The sequence below is a fragment of the Thermobia domestica genome, chromosome 11, assembly GCF_964235325.1.
Source record: "Thermobia domestica chromosome 11, izTheDome1.hap1.1, whole genome shotgun sequence".
Classification (NCBI taxonomy): Eukaryota; Metazoa; Arthropoda; class Insecta; order Zygentoma; family Lepismatidae; genus Thermobia; species Thermobia domestica.
The window spans coordinates 67703844-67726703 of NC_137464.1; the positions used below are offsets into that span (position 1 = coordinate 67703844).

General features: G+C 36.7%; 1 protein-coding gene across 1 annotated transcript in view; it reads right to left on the reverse strand.

Annotated features, from left to right (window-relative positions):
- The window catches only part of LOC145664144 (myrosinase 1-like), a 38609-nt gene extending 18632 nt beyond the window's left edge, over positions 1-19977 (reverse strand). The window contains exons 1-6 of the mRNA XM_081730544.1: positions 19659-19977; positions 11945-12078; positions 6839-6973; positions 6385-6507; positions 4215-4398; positions 1125-1219 (exon numbers count right to left, since the gene is read on the reverse strand). Coding sequence (XP_081586670.1) covers positions 1125-1219; positions 4215-4398; positions 6385-6507; positions 6839-6973; positions 11945-12078; positions 19659-19812 — 825 coding nt within the window. The 5' untranslated portion in view covers positions 19813-19977. The remainder of the gene's footprint in view (positions 1-1124; positions 1220-4214; positions 4399-6384; positions 6508-6838; positions 6974-11944; positions 12079-19658) is intronic.
- Between the last annotated feature and the right edge of the window lie 2883 nt (positions 19978-22860).

Consider the following 22860-nt stretch of genomic DNA (forward strand, 5'->3'; position numbering starts at 1 on the left):
AACAAGACAAGAACTTCGGATGTTTGTTTGTTTTTTTTATCGTTGCACCTCCTAGAAATTTCGACAACTACAACTAAGCTTATAAAATGTCCTAAGACATTATTATTATTATTATTATTATTATTATTATTATTATTATTATTATTATTATTATTATTATTATTATTATTATTATTATTATTATTATTATTATTATTATTATTATTATTATTGTAACAATGTATAATACGAGAAATGAATCAATATTAGTTCCTTTGAATCCAAAATCTGTAATTTTAAGAAGAATGACGAATTCTTTCAATTTAGTTTAATTTATTTTTATCAGTAGTTTGACAAATATAATTTTTAGTATTTTTGACGATGTATCTATTTTGAGACTAAAAATATTTGACATTAATTTGACAAGAAATTATTAATCCGATACTATTTTATTTTATCATTATTTTTTATTGTGTCAGTAGGTAGGTTATATTGTACGCAATATGCAGTGGCGTATTTAGGGGGGTGGCTTCCGGGCTTAAGCCCCCACGAAATCTTACTTAGTATAGTAAAGTAAATGAAATATCTTGCAGAATTTTCACATTTCCAGGCAAAGCCCCCCCGAAAGTTAGCAAAGCCCCCCCCGAAAGTTAGCAAAGCCCCTCCCGAAACAAAATCGTAAATACGCCACTGGCAATATGTGTTTATTTTTGTGTGGTAAAGATCTATATTTTTGCCGTTAGGCTGTTCGTGGCACAGAATAAACATTATTATTATTATTATTAAACACTATTATTATTGTTATTTCTGTTTAAAAGGATGATTGAAGTCGTCGTAAAATTTTATTCTCGCTGTACCATTATTTAGCCTTGTTAAAGGACCGAAATTGTTCTGCGTCTTTTAATTCAAGAAGTTCCCCAAGTGGTTCACGATGTTGAGTCAACTTCACAAATCACTAGGAATCAAATCCAAAACTACACGCACTAATAATTTGGCTACACACGAGCATCGTTTCATGAACATGCTACAACGAAGAAATCAATCTTGTGTATATATATATATATATATATATATATATATATATATATATATATATATATATATATATATATATAAAACATATAAATGTCGATGGCTTTCTTTACCTTAAATTGAACTGCATAATCAGCGGCTTGAAGATCTTCTGTCGAATTTGTCCTTGGTTCGTACCAACCTGAGTCAAGAGTAATTCCAACCTTACCTGGAATGAATATAACTTATATTGAAAATTGATCAACAGAATAAAAATGCCAAAAGTGTGAATATAATTCATATGTTTCATATGTGTTACATTAGTATTCTTCTACTACATTAGTTCCTCCTTATATCTGCAAATAGATTGATATTTGAACATGGACTCTGAATGCAGAATATTGGTTATTTAGAAATTATTTTACGAATGTCTGTCTAAATTCAAACATAGTACGCTTTCTTGATTACTTATACAATTTCCTCATTTTCCATCCGTTCATCAAGCCTATTTCCTAGAGTGGAAGGTTGCATATTTATAGTTATATGCTAATGGGTTTGTATATGTCTTTACTTCATAATTTCATCATCAATTAATGTTGTCACCACTAGCAGGTCACAGAATTCAAAACTAGAAACCTTTATGCATTATCGTCTATCTCCTACGTATTTTGAAATAAGAACTGTCCTCTTTGATATCATCCATCAACTGTAACCTTTTCCTTCACTTCCCATATTTATCTTGTCACATCGCTACTTTAAAATAATCTTCTCAGACAATGCTGTAATTTAACTATCTGCCCTACCCAATTTCCCTTTACAATTCTTAATTATTTTTCATTCTTTCAAGAAAGTTTTCTATATTCTTCTCCATAACTATATTCCGAACAATACCAGTCGTTTCCCGTCAGCCTTTCCTACTCTCTTCTTATCTGCCCCGTAATTGTAATAATCTACACAAATTGTTCCTTTTAATTTGTACACGTGAAATATAATCTTCGGTTCAATATTCACTGTACACATGCAATTATTATACACCATTCAATTTCACCCCTTCCGATAAAAAATAATATCAAATTTACAAGGTCACGTCTCTGCTTAGGTTCTGAAGTGAGGAATACCTCTGGTGCACACATAACGAGTACTCATTAGTACTTGAAAGTATATCCCCATACCCCAACTTATTTTATACAATTCGTTACGCTGGTAGCGGGGTTTGTGAAGCATTGATATTTAGATAGAGAGCATACTAGTTCCTGCGTGACTACTTAAAAAGCTTGCGAGAGGTCCCATAGTTTTCAAGTCTGACTTATAAAATGTAATGTTTCGCATTTTCGACGTTGAAACTACGAAAGGAGGCGTTCTCCGTACTAGATTTTTTCTTTCATTTGATATAAAGAATCGCCTTCTAAATTTGACACTAAGCTTTTTAACACCCTGTATAATACCAAAAAAAATCATTCACAAACTTGCTAGTTTCCTTTTCTTGTATGTTGTTCCCGAACAGTTTCTTAAACGATATTTCTAACGAAAAGTGCTGAAACGAAATACAAAATTTGATATAACCTATCTATACACTATTCAAAGAGAGAGATTTTTAGCTTGGATATTGTCATTTGCACGTAAAACATATAAACTGTTGCGATTATGGGCAAAACATTAAAAAAAATGGTATCAGCCAAATGATCTCGTCATGAAATTATTTCAGAAAGTAGGTTAGATTCTGCAAACTTTTTGTGTTATTACTAGGTATAAGCGTGTAAAAATTAATAAATGAAAAGCATTTTGTCCTGTGGATCAAACTTCACATAAAATGCAAATTTATATGCACATAGTTAAGTTTTACCATTTACTATGTGCACGTCTGATATTAATTAACGTTAGTATTCTCTGACACTGAGTTCACTTTTTTTTTTTTTTTTTTTTATGTTGCTTTGACTGGAACCACACTTTATTTAGAACGGAAACAAGTTTGTCTTTTGCTGTGGAATCTTCCCTCCCGATTTTATTCTTGCAAACAGACCATAAATTTTTCATCGAATTCATGTCCGGTGAGTTTCCAGGCCAATCCAAAACGTTTACCTTCTTCTTCTCCTTGAAAAATTGTTTAACTAAGTCTTGCTGGAAAATGATAGATTCATCCCATTGAAGTTTGTTGATTACTGTAATCACTCTGCACTACAGTACATCGACATAGTTATTACTGTTCATTATCCCTTCAATAAGGACAAATGTTCCTGGCCTACTGCAGGAAAAGAATACCCAAAACATCGTCTTTCCTGCGTGTTTCACTCTTTTATGAATATGTTTCGGTGAAATGCGTTCGACAGTTGTCCGATGAGAGTGTTAAAGCTCGTATCCTTGGACCAAAAACGTGGCTCTCATGAGAGATTAAGACTTCCTGTAGTTGCTCTTGGTCCAATTTCTGTTTTCTTGCCATTTTGCACGTTTCTTCATCACGGCTTTGCCAATGTTAGTTTTTTAAAATTTATCTTTTCACCACTGTCACTTTCAAAACAGGGCATCACTTGGAGCTCCAGCAGGGGAATAATTGCCCCTCCCTGAGTTTGAAATTTGTATGCATTTTCATCCATAAGATAATAATATATCAATGAAAAACTTGAAAGTTTACTGACATCTAGCCCCCCTCCCCCCAAGTAAAATCCGAAATGACCTTGCTGCTGCACAAGCAAGATTTTTTTAAAGATCAAAACTTCTCTTCTGTGGGCCAATTTTACTTGCCCGTAATAGGTAAGAACAAATAAGAGTCATCTTTAATGGTTGTTCCGTGTTTTCGACCGCATTTCCCTTTCTCACGTGGAAAAATAGAACCCGTTTTGCTCTTGAGGTTAAGAAGTTTACTTACAACCATTCGAGTAGCACCACACTTAGCAGCAATCTCTCTTTGGGTAGGGAAATATTTTCCTTCAACCTCACAATAGCTCCTCATTTTACATACTAATATCCATCTTGCACTTTACATATAAAAGGTAACACAGTGAGGTTTCACTACACACTATCAAGTCTACCAAAACTCACCTACAACTACATTGTAATTACAACACGATGTTCTAGAAATGCTCCTAAACTTCCAATTTTCTGAAACAAACAAAATAATAACCAACAATAGTGTTAGCAGCTGTAAAGATCCGACCATGCTGCAAATTGAACTTTGACTCCATTAATTTGCACAAGGGTGTACTCATATTCGTACAAAAATAACTTACCTTGTTGTGTAGCCCTGAATTCCTCATCGTAAAGATGGTAGGTTCTTGCGTGCGATTTGATCACTGTATGAGCACATAGATATTCTCCAATACCATGTGCACTAATACCAGGGGCATTAGCGCCTTGACTGTATCCTAAAACGCAATGCACCCACGGCTCATTAAATGTAAGCCAGTATTTCACCTGGAAAGAATAAAAAAGTACACACTCTTTCTTGATTAACGGTTAGTTTATCTTTTTTTAACTTCTAAAAACATTTCTGTTTTTTTTTTTTCAAATTTAACTTCTACAATAACATAAGTATCCATGCCCAAACTGAAATTCGAACTAAAAATATAACTGGCATAATTGTTCTAGAGCACTAGATCGCAGATACCTTTACCCATGTTTGTTACAATATTGCCAAATCATACTGTTAAATAAATATAAGTTGAATGTATTAAACTTAAGGACCACAAATAACTAAACAAAAGTTAGACGAGTTTTTCAAATTTTCGGATATCCAAAGACTTTAGTATCCGACAACGGACCTTCGTTTACATCATTTGACTTCACGACATACCTAAAGGAAAAAATCATCAAAGCAGTGCTAACTCCCCATACAATCCAGAAAGCAAAGGTATTGCGAAAAAAGCTGTGCCAACAGTAAAGTAGTTTCTAAAGAAATAGTTTTTGGGCAATAAAACTGGATGGACCGTAGATTGCAAGAACATAAACTGAAAGAAATATTATACATGCTTCGATTTACACCAAATAAGGCAACAGGGAAACCACCAGCAGGATTGATATACAGTTCCCAACCTTGCATAATATTTAATGTAGTACAGAAAGGAATGCTTGAACACGACAAGGAAGACAGGAAAGAAGTAGAACAACAAGAGAAGAACGAAGTGGTCGCTGTAAAGAACACCGAGATGTTTGCCGAAGCTTATCAAAAGCGAACTGGTCAGTAAGGTGAGCCCAGTGGTATTTTTCGTAAGAATACAAGGGAAAATACAGAAGTGCCACCGACATCAAATAATTTTTCCGAAAGCCAAGGGAGACCAAAAAACTAAAATTACAAGGCAAAATCAGGAGGATATGTGGTTTCTTAACGAAAGAACTCGTTCGCAGACGGAGCAGAGGATAATAAACAAAATATACAACCATCCAGAAGTCCAAACCTATACCCAGACGATGGTAGAACACCAATAGGAGACCAAGATAAGCAGCTACCAAGAAAATACCCAGGAGATGGCAGAATACCAGTAGGGAAGCAAGATCGGCAGCCACCAAGAAGTTCAGGAAGGATTAGGACCAGGTCAGAATAATAGGTTGACCTTGTAAAGAAAAAAAAATGAGGGAAAATGTAATTGTGAATAGTTTGTGAAGAATTGTATAGTGAGTTTAGAACTTAATGTGAATGTAAATAAACTGTTTTAGAGGAAAATAGTGTAACGGTGAATAAACTGTGAAAAATATTTGTAGTGAATAGTCTGTGCAGTTCCGAACGTAAGGGAAGAGTAATTAAGAGTCTTTGTAGAAAAGTTGACGGAAAAAGAGCGCGTATATTATAGGAAATATAAGGAAAAGGACCAGGAATAATATTTTTTAGTATGAAGTTCATAATTAGTACCTTTGAGATAATTAGAAGTGTTGCGTGCATGTATCAGTAAGTAAAATTACCTGGTCTTGAGAAAGTAGTTATTTATTTAATTTGTAAAAGTAATAGCAAACAGGAAATGAAAATTAGGTATAGATCAGGTGATAAGGAACCAATGCTTTACCTTCAAAATTTCATTTTTCTAGTGATTTCCATGATTGAACTACAGTGGACTGTTACTCTTTGATTGGCCTTTGTACGCATCTTCAGAAACAAAAAGTATCCTGTAGATCCAGAGTCTGCATATTGTCTTCAGCCGCCCTTTATAGCGACTTCGTATTACATAATCCTTTTCTGGTTCAACCCATCTTTAAACTGTATCCAGCAGAAATATATTTGAAAAGATATTCTAAAGATTTAATGAGAGTAAGACAAACAAGAAACACTTTTAAAATTACAAATTCTATGTAAAAAGTTTAAATATACAATTTGCAAGTCGTCAAAATTAAACGAACATAAAATTTTCTTCTATTTATTTTTAAGATGAACAATTATATCTTTTGTTGATTTTTTTTTATTTGTCTTACCCTGTCCCCAAATTCTCGGAAAGCCACTCGTGCATATTGGACATAGTAATCTGCAATCACAGGATTTGGAAGTCCTCCAAGATCTTGTAATGGTTGAGGAAGATCCCAATGGTATAATGTTACCTGAAATAAAATGGTCGTTTTTTAGTACTCAGATTACTCAGGTATGAAATCTCCGTGTTCAGCAAAAATAATACAAAACTAAATTTCGATAGTTATTGTTTTAGTAAATCCAAGTAAAGAAATTTAATGAAGATTTACTTCTCATCAAAGGTAATTTAATGACTGACAAATATTCTAAACTTTATTTGTAATTTTCTTAATAAGATTGTCAACATTGAATATTTTTTTAATTAAATCAAACTTCTATCAGATTTACAGGTATTTTGATTGTAAAGAAAAATGTCATTTATTGTATAAGAATACTTAGACATATTTAGACAGAAAATATTACCATTGGTTGAATTCCATTATCGAGTAATTCGTTGATGAGATTGTTGTAGTAGTCAATTCCATCTTGATTAATAACATCAATATCTCCAGTGGGCAGAATCCTTGACCAGGCCAAGGAAAAACGGTAGAAATCTACCTGAAGAAACAAGATGAAAAGGTATTGCAATTTATATGATATGTACGTACTATGTTCTGCATATAAGAAAACCTTCAAATTAGAGACTTACCCTGAAATCTTCAACTTGTTTGCCACAGCTGAGTTAGTTAGTTAATTGTTCTGAAGTTTAGCATTTCTTTCCATTACGAAGGCTATGTGAGGTGGAAACTTACAGCTTAATGTGAAATCTGAACCATATGATCTCTCCTAGGGAATCGAACTCGGATTTTCTGTACCGTAGACAGTACATTGGCAGTCAAAGAAGAAATCCTTTACTGTAGCTTGAATAAGTTAACACGTTAACAACAGATCAACACTTACTATTATAATTACGTCATATTTTAATATTTATATCGTATTACATAAGTAAGTATTGTCTTATGTACTTACTATAGATGAAACTGAAAAATTACTGGTAAGTTAGGTGGGTTATTTAAACATGTTTTTCAAATATATGACAGTGAGATTTGTTCTATAAAGAAATAAAGACTTTAATATCAACTTCAAACTCCATTACATTTACGATAAGTTTACGAATTTTTAAGATAACACCATAAATATGGTCTTGAAAACTAAAGTTGGTGGAGTACAGATATGAACGGGACCCCTCTTTACATTTTTAAATCTTCAAATACATTCTGAATAATTAGTCAAATTTCCAGTTCACAAATGAAATGAAGTGAAATGTTTCACTTTAACGTCCCACGATTATGCCATTTATACTAAGGGAAATGGATGATTAAGGTAAGTGAATGATGATGGAATCATCGGTGGAATGAGGATGTGGAGGAAAACGAGAATAGCCCGAGAAAACCCACGGACACGATGTTGTCCACCACACTCACTTTGCCGGGAATCGAATCAGGGACCCTACGCACAGTGGTAAGCGCTCTACCAGCTGAGGAATATAAGTGGAAAAAAGTATTTATGAAATATACTGACAACAAGAAATTTTGAATAAGTGGTATTATATATATACTGTAGTGTAAAAGTAGAAACAATTATTAATTTCACTAATTTTTATCATTACTATACTTGGAAAGTGGTCTATTCTGCTCTTAAGTAATTTTACGCGGTGAAAATCTGCCCTTTCCAAATGCTAGATTTTCAGTATAACTAATGATGCTATGTATTGTTCAAGCAAGTGATCGTCCTTTTCACTAATTTCAACTCTAAACTACAGGAGTATCTAAACTCTAAGAAAACACACAATGCTCTATAAAAATCTGTGTGTGTTTCATTAATATTCAGGAAAATATATAAAATTGTGTAGAAGGTGCTCCTTTATTATTGGGCCATTTCAACCTTAAGCAATTAAGATGATACGAAATTTTCGAAAAAAAAAGACCATATTCGACAAAATTGTATTTTTTTTACGAAAGTTATCACAGAATTTTTATTTAAATCTTCGCGGAAGGGGGAGTTAAGTGAGCTCTAATATTTGACTGACTTCAACTGCAGGAGTGAAAATTACGTGTAAACCTCAATAAACATATATCGGTAATTCATATATTCTTATAATCAAATAATATTTATGAAAGTTGTCACAGAACACGGTTTTACTAAACCTTAGTGCGGGTGGAAAAGTTCATTTTCTCTTTCTTGATTGATTTTAAATCCAAGTGGTGAGAATAGTTGTTAAATCTCAAAAACTATATTTTTTCTACGCCACATTCCATGAAGATCTAATATTTTTATGAAACATCTCTTGGATCATATTTCTTTAATCCGCTGGAAGGAGAGGGTAATCCATATCACATTCTTCTTCTTGTTCACCTCAACCATAGGTTGGCGGATAACATGGAAATTTTAAAACTTTTATCTCCCTTGGGAGAGGTGTTTTATACTTTCATAAGGTCTCTTCTTTGTAACTGCATTAGATATTCTATCCTAGGTCTTTCTCTTCCTGGTTTTCCTTCTGCCTTTCCCTCTATCAACACGGTGATCCAATCGGAGTGCTGAATAAGATGGCCAAGCATTCTGTTTCTTGTTTTTCCTATTATCTTCATGATCTGTCGTACTTCATTAATGGGCTAAATGTATCGCTCGTTCTCATTTTTGACTCCAAGGACAAGCGATTATGGAAAAGAGTCAAAGAAAATGTACATAATATTGTATCAAGACCGAATGAAATTACCGTGGAACTCAAAAAAAAAAAAAAAAAAAAAAAAGAGGAAGGCGGTAATACCACTATTTTATTCTTCACTGAGTTCAGCTCCATGCAATGTGAATAATTACAAAGCCTTAAAGAAAATGCACGACATATTACACCAAAATCGAACAGTTGAAACGTAAATTGTAGTGGAACATTTTTTAAGCGGGAGAGAGTCGGAAGAGAATACAATACATTCCACATGATGGGGCTAAACTTAACGCTTATTCTTGACTGATTTTAATTCCAAATAATGGGAATTACGGAAACGAGTCAAAATGTGTAGTTTACGTATTCCTGCTAAGAACTTTAAGCACATATTACGTATAAGTATAAAGAGTTGATCACATAGAAAAAGTGTTTTTAACGTAATCTTCACATATAAACGAAGCCCTGACTGGTTGACTTTAAATTTGGATGGGACGTAGGATTTGTGTCATAAGGTATCAATAAGGAAGGATTTTTGAAATTTGACAGGGAAATTAGAGTGGTAATTATTTCCCATATTCATACAAATATCCATATTTCCGAATTCCTGAAAGTTAGAGGCATGAAATTTTGTTATTATTATTATTATTATTATTATTATTATTATTATTATTATTTAACCCAGAAGGAAAGAAAAGGTCTGAAAACGAAAAGAGAGCAAGTATTACAAAAAATAAAAAGTATTACAAAATCTATTACGTAAATCTATTGCAAAATCTATTACAAAATCTATCGTAAACTCACGTTCGACTCCCGATGTGACATTATTCCTTAACCGACATACTGTGTCATATAGCATCGCATACATAAAAGTATAGCCCAGCCGCGTAATACGAGACACGAACAAATAGTTGTACCTCTCTGAGTAGGTCTGGCTAATGCTGTGTGCCACCTTGATGTGCAGTTCTTTCAGCAATTCTTGTTGTAATTTAACAAAATACTGTTTATCCTCAAAAGTAATGCTCATACCCGACCACATCAATTTTAGACCTTCACTCACTTAGGCTTTGACATCTATGATAAGAAAAATATGTAGCTTTTATTATCTGTGATTCTCACGTGCTTATACTAGATAGAACTTGCTGTTATCTTTCAGTGTAGTGTTTTGATACTCGCATATATACAAACATAACAACAAAAGAAATTATAAATTTAGTGAGAAAAGAGAGAGAGAGGATGAGAGAATCATACTGGTTAGAATTTCGCTAGATGACTCAATTTTTCTTGTATGTATGACGAAGCTTCGTGGTTTCCGAGCCATGGGTCTGGTGAGTAGGTTTAACTGCTTCCGGTTCGTGACTCGTTTCTTTACTGGTAGGTAAAGTATTGAGCAATCCTCTTAGGGATACAATAAGAGTAATTTCGTGGAACAGAAGAGGTTCAGAGTGTTGACAAATAATATATATACTATGTGATCAAAAGTATCCGGACACCCCCAAAAACACGTTTTTCATATTAGGTGCATTGTGCTGCCACCTACTGCCAGGTACTCATTATCAGCGACCTCGGTAGTCATTAGGTCATTAGACATCGTGAGAAAGCAGAATGGGGCGCTCTGCGGAACTCACGTACTTCGAACGTGGTCAGGTGATTGGGTGTCACTTGTGTCAGAAGTCTGTACGAGAGATTTCCATGCTCCTAAACATCCTTAGATCCACTGTGTCTGATGTGATAGTGAAGTGGAAACGTGAAGGGACACGTACAGCACAAAAGCATACACGCCGACCTCGTCTGTTGACTGACAGATACTACCGACAGAAGAAGGGGATCGTAAAGTGTAATAGGCAGACATCTTCCAGACCATCACACAGGAATTCCAAACTGCATCAGGATCCACTCCGAGTACTATGACAGTTAGGCGTGAGAAAACTTTGATTTCATAGTCCTGAACCTGCTCATAAGCCACACATCACGCAGATAAATGCCAAACGACGCCTCGCTTGGTGTAAGGAGCGTAAACATTGGACGATTGAACAGTGGAAAAACGTTGTGTGGAGTGACAAATCACGGTGCACAATATTGCGATTCGATGGCAGGGTGTGGATATGGTGAATGCCCGGTGAACGTCATTTTGTCAGTGTGTGTAGTGCCAACAGTAAAATTCGGAGGTGGTGATGTTATGATGTGGTCGTGTTTTTCTTGGAAGGGGCTTGCACCCCTTATTGTTTTGCGTAGCACTCTCACAGCGCAGGTCTACATTGATGTTTTAAGCACCTTCTTGCTTCCCACTGTTGAAGAGCAATTCGGGGGTAGCGACTGCATCTTTCAACACGATCGAGCACCTGTTCATACTGCACGGCCTGTGGCGGAGTGGTTACACGACCATAACATCCCTGTAATGGATTGGCCTGCACAGAGTCCTGACTTGAATCCTATAGAACACCTTTGGGATGTTTTGGAAAGCCGACTTCGTGCCAGGCCTCACCGACCTACATCGATACTTCTCCTTAGTTCAGCACTCCGTGAAGAATGGGCTGCCATTCCCCAAGAAACCTATATATATATAAATTACTTCTTGTAACTTGTATGAGTAGTTTTGTAAGATTTATATTATTCAACATTGAGCTCCAATCATATTATCAACTTTAGACAAACATGGATACAACATTGTTTCAAACGGAATTAAGTTAAAGCTAATTATCATTCTAATAACATATATTCAATGTTACGTACTATATATAACATTTGAAACATATATGTAGGCTACAATGGGCTCTTTGCAACAGGAGAGATCGTGTATTCAATTAGCACTATTAGATATATATGAATAACTTTAGTCTAATTTTCCATATAATTTTTATATTTCCTACCCCAACTTCTTTTAAAATTCTGACATCCTCCTTGTAAAAATGGTAAGAGTCAGCTGCTACATCGCCATTCCGTCCATCAGCTGTCTTGTTAGGGTACAAATGCAACATATGATCCCATATATTCTCTCCTTTACCTATGAAATAATAAATTATATCAGGCGGATTATACTCTACTAGCCACTGAAATCATCTATTCTTAATGCTTTATGAGGAAATATACAGGGTGATCCACTATCATGTCAGTATTTTAGCACCCTATAGATCTGTCATTAACGAAATTATATGATTGCTTTTAATTGTATAATGTACTATGACTCTTGCTATTTCATATTTTAACATGGGCAGCAGCATTAGTAATACAAGCTGCAGGCAGAGTCCAATGTTCGTGACTGATCCTTGCAATATATCGCTTGGCTTAGACGTATCCTTCTCTCTAACCATAGCTTCCAAACTAAAGACCTTCTTTTCCAAGTACACCAAAGAAAGACATTCAATGTGGCCAAGTCTAGTCTTCGCTGTGGCCACTCAATATTTCCGCGATGCCCCATAACGCAACCTGGAAAACTGCTGTCAAGCCATTCCCGCGAAAGAAACGCAAAATAAAGAGATACGCGATCATGCATAAAGTGCACATTGTCCACATCATTCCAGGTTGCAATATGGGATAAATGAAGGTATCTAGCATGTGCTTGTACCTCGCCGCATTAATTATTTCACGAACAGTGTATGGACTGAGAAAGTATCATCAATACCACACCACACAGTCAACGACGGACGAGACTGCAATTTTTCAATTATAACTCCGGAGTTGTATGCACTAGGGACACAGTAATGACAGTTATGGCGATTTATGAACCTACCCGCATGGAATACGGATTAGTCTGACCAGAAAACTGCATATTTTGGACATATTGGAAAGGGTAATAAGGAGGAGTGAGCGTTCGTCTCAAACGATATGTTGCAATTATCTATCACAAATATTGAACTCCATCTGCAACGGTGTGTTACTAGCGCTGGTGCACATGAGTGATATAATAGTGGATCAACTTGTATTTTCCATATATCAAACCATATAACGGGTGTTAGTCGGGAGGCAGAATCTGGCAGTCTTTAAAATAAGGAGTTGGATCAATCTGAGTGAGTAAAAGCAACCGGTGGTTCTAAATCATCAAGTCCACTATCCTGATCATTTCTAGACCGCCGGTCAACTTGGTACACTGGCGTCTCTGGCATGTAAAATTTGGGGGGGACATCAAAGAAAGTGATTTAAATCGTACTACATAGCCAAACCTGTTTATTATCTTGGATTTCCTTTGTGATCTTTCTGCTTACCTTCACGGACCCCCTAAGGTATAACTCTGTTACAATCGTTTCACAGTCTGAATATTATATTCCAAATAATAATTACTATTTATATGATATTCTGTCGTTAGTAAATAAATTAAATTAGAATAAAATATTGAATATTTTGTACTTCAAAATATTGGGGGGACGCGTCCCCCTCGTCCCCCCGCCAGAGACGCCCATGACTTGATATGATCGTGCGTTAAGGATCACAAAATTTTGAGATAAGTAGAGATGTCTTTTGTTATGTGTTAAAATCCATTCCGATTTTTCAACTCTACTTGTCTGGTATTTTCACCGATCGTTGAAAACAATTCCTTATTTCTTTATAACAAAAATTATTATCTTACCATAATGAAAATTGCAGAAAATATAAATAATGTAAGAATATAGTGAGGGCAAACACCATTTACAGGTTATATACAAGGTGATTAATAACATCGTTGTACACCTGAAAGGTATTTCTAAAATCAAGAATGGGCCTGTATTTTCTCAATGGTCACTTTAAAAAATGTTTTGGTTGAAACCTCAATAACTATATTTGAATGTAATTTATGAGAATATTACATCAAACTTCATTAAATACTTACTAATTACTAGAAACAAGCATAACTATAATAATATTCTACATTATCATATCAAATCTGCGCAAAATATTTGCAAAGTTACGTATTTCTTTAGTCTTTTGAATCCTAATCAGATTAATCATTTTCTGGTACATAAGTGTTTATAAGTGAGTTATAACACCAGTTATCATTACAACTACAGGTTTTCATGCACTCTATTGTAGCCTGCACACACTTGCAATTGCTTGTGTAGCTCATATGTTTACATGTACAAGACAAACTCTGGGCAACTTTTGGGCATAGATTCCTAAGTGATCCATTTCGGCACCAATTTTCCATTCACAATTTGCCAACCAAAATATTCGGGTTGGAAATCAATATTCGAGTCGCTGGCGTGCTGCCAAATGTATATTTGAAGGTGTGCTCGCTTGATACGAGGGTCACTACGAAAGTTTTGAGATACGCATTGTTGTGGCACAGTATTTGAATTCCAATTGCGTTTGGTAGTGGTATCCAGTGCGAAGAAGCGAAGCAAGTTTCAACTCGCCTCGCTTGGCGTGGCGGTATCTCCTTCACTTGTTTGTTGATGTGAGCAGTATTCGGTTGTCTAGAATAGATATCGAAAGAGAACATTTTCGGGCAATGTTCCTTTACGATTTCAAAAGTGGTTTGAACGAGACACGAAGCCTTGATCGTTTGCAGGGGGCGTTTGGGGACCTTGCTCCTTCCCGTGCTACAATTTTTCGGTGGTTTGGTGAAATCAGAAGAGGCCAGACATCGCTTAAAGATGAAGAGAGAGCTGGACGTCCGGCAACAGCTGTGTCAGATGAAAACATTGCCGCTGTGGAAAAAAATGATTCGAGAAAATCCTCGAACAACTTTTAAGGACATTGAATCTACAGTGAACATTGGATCGTCAGCAGTAACAAAAATTTTCATGATCATCTTCGGCTCAGGAAGGTTTCATCTCGTTGAGTGCCTCACACTTTGACTGAACAGCAGAAGCGCATGAGTGTGGAATGGTGTGAAGAAATGCTTGCAAGATTTGATGGAGGCAATTCTCGACGCGTCTCTGACATTGTTACTGGTGATGAGACAAATCTATCAATTTGACGCTGAAAATAAACGAAAATCTAAACTATTTTACTGGCAACATTGGTTTGTTAGGGTAATAAAATAAGGATATGTTAATAAGTATTTTAATAACAAATGAATATTTATGAAGAAGAAATCTCGAGCAAAAGAATATTTAAAAAGTATTGAAAAAGATTTTAAAATATCTACCGTACATACCTTCCTTTGTTCATTCAAATATAACAATTTTCCTTTCATTATGATCTCAACTATTATATAAAAATACATATCCACTATTATAAAAAGTATATATTCAACAATGTCTTGTAAAATATTCTACAATTGCGTTCCTTTCTGCATTGAATCAAATGTTAACAGAACTTTCTTTTCCACGCAACTTTTTGTTTTTATTATTCCGTCAACTACTGCCTGTTCCAAATAACATGTTAAAGGAGTACTAGAAAACTGTTTCTCAAATAACATGTTTGATATTGCAGAGAAGCGATGACGAAAAATTATGATAAAACAATGTCTACGCTATTACAGAGCAGCACTATGCTTTCTGAAGCTTGAAATTTCCCTGAATAGTAGCAGAAATTCTGAGAATTCCGAAACTTTTCTAGAAATTTCAAATTCCCTGACTTTTCCAGGACATCCCGCTCAATCGGCACCATGTGCTTGAAGTAATACAAATCTCCTAATAAGAAAGAGTAACGAAAAGCTTGCTGTAACTTTTTATTTTTAACGCTGATTCTTCTTTTTCTCTTTTTTTTGTTTCATCTTTCCTTAATTTTATCGTTTCTGGCTTCGTTTCTGACTTGGCTATGTGCCTGTTCTTTACCAGATACAGCCGACGTTCCTCCACGGATTGTTTGTACATATTTTCCTTAGAGATGGATAATCTACATTACAGCTTGATGGTTAATTCTGTCCAATATGACTATTTTTCTTCTTCTCTTCAGTTTAACGTACCATCAGTGATGATCTAAGGCAGCGTTACCCAACCGGTGTGCCGCGGCACATTGGTATGCCGCGAATGGACCGCTAGTGTGCCGCGAGGAAATCGAAACAAAACTATTAATTCTATAGCAACCAAATTGCAATACATAGGAAAAAAATGTATATTTTTGTATTCCACATTACTATGAATTTCTACCATGCAAAAAAAAAAAAAAAAAAACTAATTGTAATATATTATTCTACATCTATTACTGTGTAGCAGACAGTATTTCGGCTCGTACACATTTCCACGGTTATACTACTGCTATATTACTTTTCAATTGAGTCATACTAACACCGAGAAATGGAAGCACTTGTATGGTGCGTGTCAAGTGAACGTTCGTAGAACACTCATTCGCACGTGAATGACAGAACAACACTTTGTTCAACAGTTGTGTTTTGACTTCGACGTATAGCAAGCTGTGTGATTGGAATAATATGCACTGGTTTTGGTTAAAACAGCAAAGTTAAAAGTACAAGACATTTGTTTGTTCGTTCGTTATTTAGTGATCTTTGTTCTTAGTGAAAGATTGGATACAGTTTTCGAAAATGAAAGCGTATTTTTAAAAATCTGAGTCCTATATTTCATTGCAATTGTTTTCTATTTTAAAATTAGAATAAAAAATAAGCATAATGAATTAGCATGGGTGGAAAACCAGTGATCGAGCTTTCATCTCTGTGAGAAGGAGATCAGTAGAATAATCACAGAAAAAATTACCATGGCATTTTATATTTGCAAATAATAATAATAATAATAATAATAATAATAATAATAATAATAATAATAATAATAATAATAATAATAATAATAATAATAATAATAATAAGTCTTGACTGGAAGACCAATCGAAAAACGACAATTAGGAAGACCTAGGCGCAGATGGGAGGACAATATTAAGATGGATCTCGCAGAGATTGGAATACAGAGTAGAAACTGGATGCAGTCAGCTAAGGGTAGAAGTCAGTGGAGAGCTTTTGTGAACGCGGCATTGAACCTCCGGGTTACATAGGCCATAGAGTTAGTTAGTTAGTTAATAATCTATGAGTGTGCCGCGAGAATTCAAGTTACACCTGTAGTGTGCCGCAAGTTGAAAAAGGTTGGGAAACGCTGATCTAAGGGAAGCTCGGAGTATTTCCACCCCGGAGCTACGAAGTTCATCCCCTCGTGGCATTTTCCGATTATCCTCAAGCCGAGTCACTAGTATTTTCATATTACTTTTACCCCGTTTATTTGAAATTCCCCCAGGAAAAATCTGAATTCATCACTGCGCCCCATGTTTAGCATCGAGACTAAGGGAAACAGTGATGATAATTTGAATGACAATGGAATAAAAACTGGAAGAAACAGGAGAAACCCGAGGACCCTCCCCTCCACATGGTTGTCTACTAGGTGCGTACCTAGATTTTTTTTTAAAATTTTATAAAGTTGAAGAGGAGGGCAATACTACAAGGCGCTAGGCCTATGTAGTATGAACCGATGTTATTTTGCACCAAAGAAGACTTGTCAAGTATTGCCACCTTCACTCTCAGAAAAAATGATAGAACATAAGAAAAGAATACAGATGAAGTGTAAGATAAAATCTTTAGGCTACATGAACAGATTCTGTGCTAAGCAAATAGGCGGTCAAAAAGTGTAAAATATACATCGAGCTACGAAGCTTTTTGGTGGTCGGGTTCAGGCCTGGCAGACTCCCGCGTGGACACACCCCTGTTTTCCACCACAAAATCCACTTGGTGCGAACTCGAATTGTACCAGAAACCCAATTACCAGAGGTGAGCGCTCTACTACTGAACTAGCGCGGGCCCCATGACCATTCCTGTTTCACATGTAAATGTACTTCAGGTTAACAGAATTGATGACCAGGGTTGTCTATAGCTACTCAATAAGGTCCATGACACACACTCCAAAAAATTCTACTGACATGATCAGGCTTTCTTCCAGATAATCATTTTGTTCCAGTGAACAAATCAAAATGTCAGGTGACTACACTGGAATACTATTTGTTAAAAGATGTGTCGTGCGAAAGAGTGACATACAATCATGAGTTAGTTTGTTTCAGCTCCAGAATGGGAGAAGAGTTGTTTACCAATGCAGGAAGAAAAGCTCTGCCGGAAGTACGTCAGGCAGAAACACTGAATACGATCGCCTCCATCCAGAAATTCAGTAAAATTTCTAAACTTATTTCATTATTCTGATTTCCAAAACATTCTGCTCTTGATTAGTGTTTTTTTTTTTTTTTTGCCATAAATTATACCCACAGTTTTTATACAAAATTGTACTTACTATTACGAAGCGCACCATGAAAGTAACTTTCCCACGCGTTTCGTAGTTTGGAAACTGCATGCTGCGCAAAGTGACTGCGTGCACGTGAGAGACTGAGGTCCTAGCATGGCGTATGCGCCAGCGGAACTTCCCTAGTGCTCTCAGTAGCGTCGTGGCAGTGGTTGAAGATGGACATTTCTATTCCATCTCCCGCCATGTGTGAAGTGCAAGAAGTGATAAGTTTTTGAATGCACAGGGCATAGCACCGCTTGAATTCTATCATCAGCTGTGCCAGGTCTATGACGGCCCTAACGTCATGAGCAAGCAGATGGTGCATTGCTGGTGTAGACAATTTGCAGCAGGACGCCAAAATGTATATGATGAAGAACGCAGTCATTTCATCCCCTGTGACGATCCTCTTCTCCCTCATCGTGGTCTCGTTGCAAAAATGTCAATGCTGACCCCATACGCCTTGCTTTGTGTTCTGGAGTCAGTTGGTTCGGTACCAACCTGTCACACAATTTCTTGAACAACAGGCGCTCCGTGAATATGGCGTGCAATAAGGAGTGGGAAATCTGCGGGAACTGACCATTGAGTTCCGTTATTGTGAAGCGACAATTCTGAATGACACGTTCCCGAGCAAGATCTACAAAATTTTCTGTGATTATGGTTGGTGTCCCACTGCGCTTCTCATCATGCACATTTCTGCGTCCTGCTGCAAAATGTCTACACTACCAACGCACTATCTGCTTGATCATGACGTTAGGCCCATAGAAATGGCACGCTCATGATGGATTTCCATCAACGATATGTCCTGTGCATTCATCACTGCTCGGACTTCACACACGGCGGGAGCTGGAATAGGAACGTCCATATTCGATGACTGCGACTGCCACAACGCTACTGAGAGCACTAGGGAAGTTCCGCGGGCGCATGCGTCATGCTAGGACCTTACTTTCTCACGTGCGCGCAGTCGCTCCGCACAACGTACGGTTTCCTAGCTATGAGATGCGTGGGAAAGTTACTTTGGATGCGTCTCGTAGTTTAAATGTTTCAGCTATGTTTTCTTGAATCTTCAACCTAAAATTTTAATGATGAACTTTGCGTCTGATCCCATCGTGTGGGGACCGCTACAATAAGAAAAACAAAGTTGGATTGCGTTGTATACTGCTTTGCTTCTATTATCGCAGAGGGGCCCACAAGGTGGGATATGACACAGTTTTTTTTTTTTTTTAATTTCAGGTTGAGTAGTTCAAGAAAAAGAGCTAAAATATTTAAGCCAATCAGAAATCACGATTTTGTATAAAACTGTAATATAATGTATGCGAGAAAAACTTTCTTACGACACAAATTTGCAATAGAGTAAAATTTGTGTGTTCAGCAGACCTACAAAATGACGAAGGAAAAAAAATCTCTCTCTTGATGGTGACAATTTAAAATAAGACTTCCTCTTATTTTCTTTACTTACCATTAGCATTCCATCCACCTTCTATTTGATAAGCGGCAGTAGCAGCCCCAAAGAGGAAACCCTCTGGAAATGTGTCGTAATAAAATTCATCGTCCTGGCAAACAGCAAGTTTCGCCAGTAGGAAACAAGAAAGTAAAACTGTATTCCACAGCATAACTTGAAAAGTGCTTGCGCTTGTCACAGACGCCAATACTCTGGATGGATATCACAATACACAATAACTTAAATACATATCAAACCCTTATTATTGACGGTTGTCACATATTACAGATTTGTTGTTTGTGTGTATGAGTCAACATATTCCTCTCTTTGTTGATACAATTGTCTCATTATCTTCAAGATATCTGATAAATTCAACAATCTTCTTTATTTTCTTTATCTGAAAGGTAAAGAAAACTGGATATTTATGACAAGACTACATTAAAAAGTCATTATTGGTACTAAGGAACCTATATGGAGATTTCCACATTGGCTACATAAAACTCCACTCAAAGGTTACCTTGAGTAACGCATTATCTTATCTATATTATTTTTAATTACTATCACAAGCACAAACAAATGGTTATCAAAAAATCGGAAACACCTGTAGTCTGTAACACGCAAGATGTAAGGTGGGAACACTCAGCATGCATGCCCATCAGGGACGGACATTTTTACCTAAGCACATACAATCAACTCCTTCACAGACACACACTCACTCGCCTTCTTACTCAAATGCTATTGTTAACCTCACCCTCACGTACCGAAATGAGGGAAAGAGCGGTCTCATTACTGTGAAATAAGTGAGGGTACACACAAGGGCGCCGATCCTGGGGGGCCAGGGGGCCCGGGCACCCCAAAGCTCATGAGTGCCCCCTTATTGTATTTGTGAATATACAATATTTGGCATAATTTGAATGCAATTTGTCTTAAAATCCTCATATATATGCCGTCTGCACCTGAATAGGCGCCCCCAAATCTACAGAGAAATCGGCGCCCTTGGGTACCCATATCTGATGCACAGCGTCTGGCTGTCATGTGTGTTGTGTTAGATTATCGTCTGTAGTACGAAAGACTGAGTAGAACACAGTTGTATTGAAGCGAGAAAACGATGGTGACGCGAAGTGGAACCTCTTTGCATTTCAAAGAGGCCAAATTGTGCGCAGTTACTTAGCGCAAGTTTGTCTAAAGTGAGCAGTGTGTTAAGTGTTTCTCGAGGAAAATACGCGAAGTGATGATGGTGTGCAAAACTCATGGCAAAGTATTATCAATGAAGAACGGAAGAGAATCCTCAGTACATGAATAACCGAGAATTGATGAGGAAAAAAATGGAATGAAATTTTTAAGTTTAACGTCCCACGGTTATGCCGGTTAGGCTAAAGGAGACGGTGATAATGAGAGATGAGTGAAATGAAAAAAGTGGGAGGAAACGGGAGAACCCCGAGAAAACCCACGAGCACGGTGTTTGTTCACCACAAAGTTCACACGGCGCGAGGTGGGATCGAACCAGGGACCCCAAGCACCGGAGGTGAACGCTCTACCACTTTTTTTTAACAGTCAGTTTTATTGCGAGAAATTACATTACATATATGTATTTATAATAAGAATAAAAGAGTAATCACAAATTACAAAAAGGATACCACTGCAATACAATTGAAAATCAATCATATGAAGTATACACACAAACACACACACGAGAAAAATATTAGTAAACAGCAGTCGGGTAGTGGGCAAAATGACGCAAGCGTAGATCTGAAGGCATTGTTTTTAAAGAGCACTGTAGTCTAAAAATGTACATGTCTTGTGTCACCAGCTCATTTTCGGTAAGTAGGATAGCCGCTGTGTGAATAGTTAACTACACTATGATATTGTGTTTAGGACGTGGGAAGTATTTGAAGTCAGACAAAAGAAAAAACGGCTCACTATTAATAATCCGTTGGTCAACACGAAGTATTCGTGCTATAATATGTGTATAGCTACGCCACAAATGCTGGATGGATGAACATGTTTGCAAGCGATGGATGAGTGTGTCAGCTTGTCCACATCGGATACATTGAGCATCTGGTCGAAAACCGAGTTCCCATGCTCGATGGTTAGTAAGAATTGCATTATGCACTAACCTATACCATAACTCTCTCATTCCAGAGGGTAAAAAAGAGGAATTAATATTATGCCAAATTTGTGCCCAAGAACAATTGGGATGGCGAGTAACACATTTAGGGTGGGTATAGAGATAATTTGCATAATAAGTAGCTGTGTGACTGATAAGAGCATACGAAATGTCTAGAATGACGGTGCGCAGGTAATGGTAAGGTTGGAACCAGTTCAGAATAGAAACAGGTGAACTGAGAGTCACGTGCCGAAGGCAACGCATGATATGGCACGCGGAGAAAGACTCAGAAAAGGAAGTCAACAGCTGACACGTGCGTTGTAGTAGTAGACAACGTCCTTGAAGAGTCACGTCTTTAATACCTAACCCTCCTACTTGCTTGGTCGTACACACAGTTCGACGATGTACTCGCAGTGTCGATTGATACCACAAAAAGGCAAACAGATGTTTGTTAAGTGTGTTAGCGTCTGAGACAGAAAGCTGAAAAATCTGCATTATATAGTACAATAGACTGAAGGCAAAAATATTTAAGAAGGTCGCTCGCTCATGTAATGTAAGATTGCGAGCTTTGTGTTTATAAAGCAAGTTAATGACCTTAGGAACAGCCACTCCATATGTTGCCTGAATAGATGCTTTTATAGTGGTATGCCAAGTAATGCCGAGAATTTTATGAGTGTTAACGACAGGGAAGGGGGAGACAAAAGGGCAAGAAGATGTATCATTCAAAACAGGTAATTTGGTTTTCGTGGGATGTAATTCCGCACCAGACAGTTGACTAAATATCTGGAGATTAGTAAGGATAGTATCTAAATCGCGCTGGGAGCGAAAGAAAAAGCAAATATCATCTATGAAACTCTAAACTTTAATAGTAGCCGGAGGAACACACAATCCCGTCATTTCATTCCGGATCTTATGCAGAACCGGCATAATGGCAATGCTGTAAAGCATGGGGGACAAGGGACAGCCCTGAATAAGCCCCCGGTTAATTGGAAAGACCCGCGTTAAGGCTCCGTTCAGTTTAAGTTGGGCAGTACGCTGGGAGTATAACGTCTTAACCATATTTAAAAATACTGGCCCGAAATGAAGCTTCTCAAGAACTGTGAATAAGTAATG